This window comes from Berghia stephanieae, chromosome 3 (genome assembly GCF_034508935.2).
Source record: "Berghia stephanieae isolate SIO BIC M18660-M18661 chromosome 3, UCSD_Bste_1.3, whole genome shotgun sequence".
Classification (NCBI taxonomy): domain Eukaryota; kingdom Metazoa; phylum Mollusca; class Gastropoda; order Nudibranchia; family Aeolidiidae; genus Berghia; species Berghia stephanieae.
Window position 1 is genome coordinate 96556053 of NC_088362.1, and position 9180 is coordinate 96565232.

Sequence of the window (9180 nt, forward strand, 5' to 3'; positions counted from 1 at the left end):
TTATTATTATTATTATTATTATTATTATTATTATTATTATTATTATTATTATTATTATTATTATTATTATTATTATTATATATTATTATTATTATTATTATTATTATTATTATTATTATTATTATTATTATTATTATTATTATATTATTATTATTATTATTATTATTATTGTTTATTATTATTATTATTATTATTATATTATTATTATTATTATTATTATTATTATATATTATATATATATTATTATTATATTATTATTATTATTATTATTATTATTATTATTATTATTTATTATTATTATTATTATTATTATAATCATTATTATTATTTATACATTATATATTTTATATTATTATATTATTATTATCTCATATCATCTTATTATTATATATATTTTGATTATTTTAATATGATTTTATTTAGTTTATTTTATTATTATTTTTTATTATACAAAACATTTATTAGATATAAGACAATACCCACTTGTCTCAAGGCAGTTTGTTCATTATTAAGTCTTGACTTCTCCTGTTCCATGAAAACATCCAAAAGCTCCTCTTCAACGCAAGGTCTACATTGCTGGTAGAATATCAGGGAGGCGTAGGCCACTAACTGATGGGGTGCTAGATGTGGCTCTGATGTTGTGTGCAAAAATAAACGGAATCGAGGATCGCACTCAACCTCGTGGTCTGTCACCTTTAAAAGAAAAGTAAAGAATGGGGGGAGTGAGTGAGAAACTATTTGAGGAACATACTATGACGTTTGTGAAATATATTTATATATTTAAAAGAAAAAAAAAATGTTTTTAAAAATGTTTTTAAAAGACACGAAAGTTAAGCGAGGTTCATGAAATGACTGTGTTTTGATTTTATAATTTGACAATTGCTTTGAACTTTTTGCAGGGGACACCGATAAATATATAATTTTGCCAAATTTTGACTGTTAGAATTATTTATTTTTAATTCTTTTTTTTTTTTTAGTGGTAAGGCCTATGGTAATGTGTGGCTTTTAAATATGAATTGAATACACCAGAACTGGATTGGTAAATATCAAGTAAATTTATGATTTGTTATAATTTTCAATTACATGATAAGAGCACGTCACGGAATAATTCTGTTGTATTTAAAACGTGCATTTAAAAAGTTGTGAGTTCGTTAAAATTTCTAGAAGTAGTTATTACACAAACATGGTATCCAATACTGAATAATAATAGGCCCTACGACATATACTGCTAGAAACATTTATTTTTGGATTGAAAAGTGATTTCCATCTTAACTAGGACAATATGAATATCTAAACAACTTTTAACAATTCAATTTCATTATTTTATAAAGAATCTAGTGGATCAACACAATCTGAACTAAATCTGTAATTTGGATACAATTCTGACATTATAAGCGTACATGGCAGTAACTTTGAGTTCAGGGAAAGAGAGTGCTTAAAAAAATATTCTATTGTCATCAAAGCGTGAAAAAATAGCCACAACACTTACAATAACTTTAAATCTTGACTTTCCATTGATAAAGTTGACACAGTTCTGGATGGTGTCTGTGAATCTCCTGTCATTCATCAAAGCGTTTAAGTCACAGTCTGTCACCAACAACGGGGTACCGTCACAAAGACAGTTCTCTAGCTGGGAGCGGATTTCCTGGAGAAAAAAAACACCAAAAGAAAAAAAATTGTGAATACTGAGATGAAAGCTAATTTTTTTCAATTTTCAGATGGTTATGGTTGTTTTGATTTAATGTGTTATAACAAATGAAATATATTTTTAATTACAACGGCTTCAACTTAAAAAAAAAATATGATTAAGAGAAAAACAAAGCTAGATGCACGTTGGATATGACTGATATGATATTTCTAAATGACATAAAACCAGAGAACATCCAGGCTAAAAATTATTTGGACGGAAATCTCTGGAGTGAAGTTCACCAATCGGATATAGCCTTCTCAGTTTCCTAAGTCAGGCTTTTTAAAAATTGATTCTTTCTATTAAACTACTAAAGCAATATCGTTTTAATGTCGAAAAAATTAGCACAGCTGTGTTTAATAGAAACCGTGAAGTTAGGATAGATAATCATAACATCAGCATTTCTATATTCACACATGTAATTATCTAACAACTACAACAGTCTAATAATTGAAAAAGAGGATATATCAATAAAACAATCTGACTGTTTTTTCCATATAAAAAATCAAGTGACCTTATCGAACCAGTCATTTATGAAGGATTAAAATTGGTAAGTAAAATCATGAGAGATTTTTTAAAAAGAAATAAAACAAACAAAACAAAAGAATAAAGAAAAAATATTAAATTGAACGCCAGGTTTAATCAACTTACAGAATATTTGACTTCAATGAAGTCTCTGCCAGCATACAAGTTGTTCAGCCAATCAATAACACGTGACGTGGGGTCACAGATGAGAGGCCAAGCAGTAGCGCTGGCGTCTTGCATTAGGAAACAAGCATTCTCCAGCATCAGACGTGTTGTAGGCAGGTGGAGTCTTTCCAATTGGATGATATCCAACTAGGATAAAAATTAGAAAATGAAACATTCAGATCTCGACTCGTGTTTTACATTTCAAAAATCATCAATAAAAAAGTCAATAGAGGAGTCACATAGATCTCCTGACTAATTTTTTGAACCACTGCTGTTACTTTATAATAGAGCTGGTTAATTGGACAATGATCATCTTTTAATTGTCAAATCTTCATAACTGATTCATTTCAAGTTACTTACTGGTGTGTAGAGGAAATCAATCAACTCGATATTTCTAAACAACTGGTTTTTGTGTAGGGGGAGACCGTGGTGCTCACACACTTGCATGAAAAACTCTCCCATTCTACGCCTATTAAATAAAGAAAAATATGAATTGTTGTATTACATCGATGGAGAGGAAAAAGGGAGGGGGGCGGGGGTCAGAAGGGTGAGAGAGGAAGTATGGAACAAGGGGAGAGGAGAGAATGCGGCAAATCTTTAAACCATTTTATAACAATGCATTAACAACGTAAATATCGTCAGTCCTCGAAAAATTATTACTGATAATAATTTTGTATGTACAACACTGATTTGATAACGTAGATTGAGGACAGGACTCATATGATTTGAATACTGGCATTAGATATAGTATTGACACAGTAATCGTAATTTAGCTGGGATTGAACACATAATTAAAGAAATGACAGATGCATTTTGCTGTGTGTGTGGCGTGGGTGATAATGACTGTAAATTCTTGAACTTGGGTAAACACACAACATACACTACCTCACTTAACTCAAGTATGAATGCTACCAGGCTATAGGTAGTCATGGGTAAGATACTGAAAGAATGCAAGCGCAAAAAGCGATTTATACTGTATGGAATAGAATTTGGTTCCATGCAGCCTTCTGGGGGCTAATTGAAGCTTTGCAAAGCGCGTTGCCCATAGAGAAACATAGAAAATACTCTATATAGATGTTCATATTGATATACTTTATTTTCTTTACCTAGTGTCAATGTTGACAGCTCCAGCATACGTGAGTATTCCTGCAGCAGTGATACAGTTAGCAAGGAGTAGCTCATTGCAATCATTGTCCTTCACCTCTTGTCGCCACTGACTTTCTTGGTGCTTCAAACTGAAGGAGAAAAAAATTGGATAAATTGTATGTACAGCCATAGCATATTTCTATCTATGAATTTTAATATGCATGTCCTCTCCATACTTCCAACTAAACTAAAGGCATGTGAACCAATGCGTTACGAAAATCAGTTAAATGTTGAAAGTAATGTCAAATAAAAAGTAAGTCTTAAAAACATAATATATAGATTTAGATAGAGATCAGAAAGTTGAACTTATCCATTAAATTTATTCAGAGGCTCTAGAAAACAATAATTTAAATTATCTCATCTTACATCATCATTATCACATGAAACACACTGTTGTTTTCTTCATTGTATAAATTTTATTTTCTTTTTCTTTTTTCTTTTCTCACTTAAATTGTACAATTTCAAACAGCATCTGAAGGGGGAAATATGCCAGAAACTATTTTTTAAGAATATGTTGGTTTTCTTTTTAATCCATTTTACACTGCAATAGTGTCAAATCCTTCATTTTACATACTTTTATAATTCATAAATACCGACCTGTCCACAATCTCAACAGCTGCCTTCAAACGTTCATTCATGGACTGTAACTCCATCTGCAACGAATGCTTCTCGATCACGGCCTGGTCAAATTTGGCCTGAAGAGCGTTGACCTCGTTTTGTATTCTGGGAAGATCTGCCTCGGAAAGATCCTCCTCTTCATCGTCCATCAGACCAGGAGAATCATCTTCGGGCTAAACACGGGAGTGGTAAGAAAGAAAGAAAACAGAGCATTACTTTCAAATGTTTTTTTTGGGGGAAAAAAACAACGAAAGAATTCAACACAAGCAAAACTATTCGCTTTGTTTAAAAACACGTTTTTATCAATTATATATAATAGATAAAATCATACATTATTTCACTTTTTTTTTTTAACTCTTTTAAAATATGCAAACCGTAGAAGAGTCCTTAACGTTAATACCCGAAATATAAGTAAAGCCCAGTCTTTGCTCTGAACAGTTAAAAATACAGATAAAAGGAGATGAGCTTATACAATTTTCAATATTTTATTCAGTGGAAGATTTGATTGTTGTACAAGCAATTAGTTCTACGTTAACCCCAAAAAAATGTGCAGAAGATATCCTATTTTTAAGAATAGAACATCATTTCAACACTAAATATTGCATGAAAATTTGGTATTCGTACATTCTGTGTTATTTCGTCAACATTCTCAAAAGTATAAATGGGCTTTCAGCTAATTCATCTTCACTATATTACTGTATATAAATTGATGCACTATTGTGTTTTAGAGGGAGACATAACAAAAATACAAAAGGAAAGAAAGATTTATACTCAGTGTGACTCGGAAAAATATGTGCATTATTGACAAAGGACTATTTGAAAGCTGTAACTTTTAAAATACAGCTAGAAAAAAAATTTGTTTTGGGTTTGTTTGTTTTTTCTTTTTTGTTTTTAGTTTTTTTGTTTGTTTTGTTTAAAGGAAATAAGATTGGGACATAATAGATTAAAATCATCTGATGAAAAAAACAACAAAGATTAATAGAAATTGTTCGATATCATGTTACAAAAATCCTTTCAAATCAAGAAAAGAAGAAAACAAGTTAAGCAAAACCACATTTGAAGAAAACAATAATCTATATAATGGATGCGAGTAAATTTTTACTTCATGAACATAACTTTATATCGGAGAGAACAAAAAATAAAGTGAAACCGGAAATTTTGCGGGAGCAGTGGTAGAAAATACAGTTATACGTTAAGATCAAATAATTGAATTTTTTAATGCCGGGAACATTTGATCAAAATCCAATTTATCTATAATCCCATTCTGAAATAAAAGTAAAATTTAAGATTCTTTACGGGGTCAGGTGCATACAGGGTAAAGAAATAAAAAATAAAAAAAATAATGAGGAATGCAAGTTAGTGTTCATTCCGAATTTGAAACAAAAACAACTAAAAACGTAGATTAAATTTACTGAGAGTGTATGAAAGAAATGGTGGAAATGAAAAAGGATGAAAAGATTTTTTTTTCAAATTAAGGTGGAAAAGTTGAAGAAAAAGGAAAAGATGGAGAACGAGGAGGGGGTAGTGTTGGAGGAGAAGGAGGAGGAAGTAGAAGAGGGAGAAGAGGAAGAAAAAAAAGACGAAGGTGATGGTAATGAAGAAGAAGAAGAAGAAGAAGAAGAAGAAGAAGAAGAAGAAGAAGAAGAAGAAGAAGAAGAAGAAGAAGAAGAAGAAGAAGAAGAAGAAGAAGAAGAAGAAGAAGAAGAAGAAGAAGCAGCAGCAGAATAAGAAAAAGAAGAAGATTAAGATGAAGGAGAAGAGGAAGAATAGGAGGATGAGGAAAAGCATAATGAGGAAAAGAATAGACAATAATAAAAAGGAGAAGGGTTTTACTAATGACGATGATGATGCTCCGGTTCCAGCTGCTGATGATGATTATGATGTTTATGATGATGATGTTTATGATGATGCTGATGATGAAAATGAAGACGGTGATGATGATGAAGAGGATAATAACATTGAAAGACTGTTTACAAAACTTGGTGCTTTTTTTTAATGATAGAGAAAACATATTTAGTAAGTAGTGTTGTGGAGAATGTTGTTGCTCCCTTCAATGTATTTTAGAAATAAAAGGGTGGGGTGATAAGTATTAAAGTATCTGTAAAAATATAAATTTTTTACTTTGTACACTTCACGTATCCGAATTGTCTGGAAGGGATAAAGATGTAAAATTCTCTTATCACATGCATTCGCGCACACCCGCACTCACAAACACACATACATCACACACACACACAAACACACACACACACACACACACACATACACACAAACAGAAAAAAAACAAAACAATACAGACTAATGAAAAAAAGTTTGAGAAGGAAAGCGAAGGAAAAGAGGCGTATCAAGAGTGAAACTATTCGGAAATATTCGTAGACATTTTAAATGGTCAGAAGATACAGCAGTCATATCAGAGGTAAGGAAAATTATTAAAAAGTCAAAGGCATACTGGGTATAAGTACTTTGTTTTAACAAAATAATAATAATATAATAATAATATATAATAAATAATAATAATAATAATAATAATAATATAATAAAATAATATAATTTTATAAAAAATAATTAATATTAATTAATAATAAATAATTAATAATAAATAATAATAATAATAATAATAATAATAATAAATAATAATAATAATAATAATAATAATAATAATAATAATAATAATAATAATAATAATAATATAATAATATATAATAATAATAAAGATAGATTTATATTTTTATTTGAAAAACATAATTTCAACTATATTTTAACAGAAACTGTAACAATTATGAAAGCATAGTCTTGACTAAATCTAGAATATGAAAATTTTCAATATTTAAAAAATGACTGGCTTGATATTTTTTTCAAATTTTCTAGCAGCAAAATATTTTTTTTTAAACTTTAAAATCGATTTGTATTATAAGCGCAAATAGCGGTATCATAGACAACCCGTGTAACAATAAATAAATAACTAAATAAATATAAATCAAAATAAAGAAATAAATATTTGCTAAAATAAATTAACAAATAAGTAGATAAATAAATTAATTAATTAGAAAATAAATAAAATAATAATTAATTAAAAAATCAATCAAAATAAATAAATAGAGTTACTTAACCTATGCCATTGCAAACCATTTTTTTCATAAGATTTCTTGGAAATTCGCTGTTTACGAAAATGGGAACATTTATAAAACAAAAGTGAATAACTAGTTCACTGGGAAATATTTTGGCAAAATATTACTAAAAATAAGCGTGGAATATTTGAAAGTGTATGACTATAAACAAGGAGCAATCTGCATAAAAACGAGAGACACCAACACCATGGACACATAAGGGAAGGGCTTCAGTTCAAAGACCAATACCTTTTTCTTCAGAGCTGGTGCACGCTGAATATTGGGAAAATATCAAGTCGATGTGTTATAACATGGATCGTGCATATTAATTCAAACAATTATATTTATGTAATAAGATTAAATAGGCATTTATTACAATTATATCATGATAAACAAAAGTCTGGGATGCCAACTTTTATGTGATTCGTAACATCACGCGTATATATAAAGTATGATAATGATAATAATCATTGATTCTTTTTTGGTTGGATTTATAGTTAATTTCATACAAAATTAACCTGACATTTAAATTTAAAAGAAAACACGATAACAATTTAGAATTTCCACTACAAAGTCAGTCTATAGTACCTTTAGAAAATAATGGTATGTCATTAAATGTCAGTAAATAAACATTTAAACAGTAAAAGTTGGCATCTCTCTAAAGTAAAACAAGTATATTCTATACAAAAGAGACGTTCAAATAAAAAAAAAGTTCAATTCAATAGATTACATGTTGACATGCTTTAAACAAAATACAATTTTTATTCTGCATTCCATGCAATTTATTGATATTTATAAATAGTCAAGTATCGAATGAAAATGTTATTCAGCTATTATGTTATTGTCATTTCGGTAATCTAAAGTCCTAGGCTATGATTAGTCGCGCATAATTTATTTTTCTAAATACTATGATGACCAATCACAGATCTTTGATTAAAACAACATACCATGTATTCATATAATAATGTGAAACAAGTATCATGGCTTACTATGTTCATGCACTACAACAATATTTCAATTTTAGATATAAATCAACATCTCAAATTTTGCTTTGAAAAGGACAGGACAGATGAAATGGAAATAAAATGCATGCATCTGGTTTGGTCTCATTATCATGATTCTAAGCAAAGAAAAACTAAAATTTCTTTCTCAAAGTTGTATAAAAAGATCATTGTTTGTATAACTAAAAATTAGTCGATCTTAAAAAAAAAAGAATAAAAACAAAACAAGAAACAAACAAAAGCTCTAACATGTTCATACTAAAAGAGGATAAATAAAAGAATAAAATTAATATTACTTTTTTAAAATGCCTACAAAAAAAATTAATTAATTCTTTTAAAAATCGACAGTTTCAAAAGCCTGTTATGGAAATATAAAAACAAACAAAAAATTGTACCTCTTTCTCTCTCTATTCTATTTTTCATGCATTCATTAAACCGTTCAGCCTCATCAAATTTTGAAATAAAAGGACCAAACAAAAAAAAATAAAATAAAATAAAAGAACAAACGTGTTCTAAAAACAAAATTGAAATGAAGATGAAAGAAAGTGCTCTATCTTTGTTTTACCTTGGCCATCCGTTGTCTTATCTTAAGTAAGCAATTTGGGATGAATAAACAAATAGAGATTGTTATGTCGCCCAATAGAAAATAAAAGTACGTTCGGTGAAATTGTATAAATAGAAACAAAAGACAAGAGATCATACTTACATGGACAGACAGACAGACACAGAAGGGGGCGGGGGAGAGAGAGAGAGAGAGAGAGAGAGAGAGAGAGAGAGAGAGAGAGAGAGAGAGAGAGAGAGAGAGAGAGAGAGAGAGAGGGGGGGGAAGAAGGGAGAGAAAGATAGATAGATAGATAGAGACAGAGAGAGATAGAGAGAGATGGGGAGAGATAGATAGATAGATAGATACATAGATAGATAGATATATAGA

The 9180-nt window shown here is 29.1% G+C and overlaps 1 protein-coding gene across 1 annotated transcript in view; it reads right to left on the reverse strand.

Moving 5' to 3' along the window:
• Positions 1–435: 435 nt before the first annotated feature.
• The window catches only part of LOC144969399 (dynein axonemal heavy chain 5-like), an 85840-nt gene continuing 77095 nt past the window's right edge, over positions 436–9180 (reverse strand). Inside the window, exons 80-87 of the mRNA XM_078908508.1 lie at positions 8815–8835; positions 7498–7521; positions 4121–4314; positions 3484–3612; positions 2738–2846; positions 2339–2524; positions 1490–1645; positions 436–693 (exon numbers count right to left, since the gene is read on the reverse strand). Coding sequence (XP_078764634.1) covers positions 436–693; positions 1490–1645; positions 2339–2524; positions 2738–2846; positions 3484–3612; positions 4121–4314; positions 7498–7521; positions 8815–8835 — 1077 coding nt within the window. The remainder of the gene's footprint in view (positions 694–1489; positions 1646–2338; positions 2525–2737; positions 2847–3483; positions 3613–4120; positions 4315–7497; positions 7522–8814; positions 8836–9180) is intronic.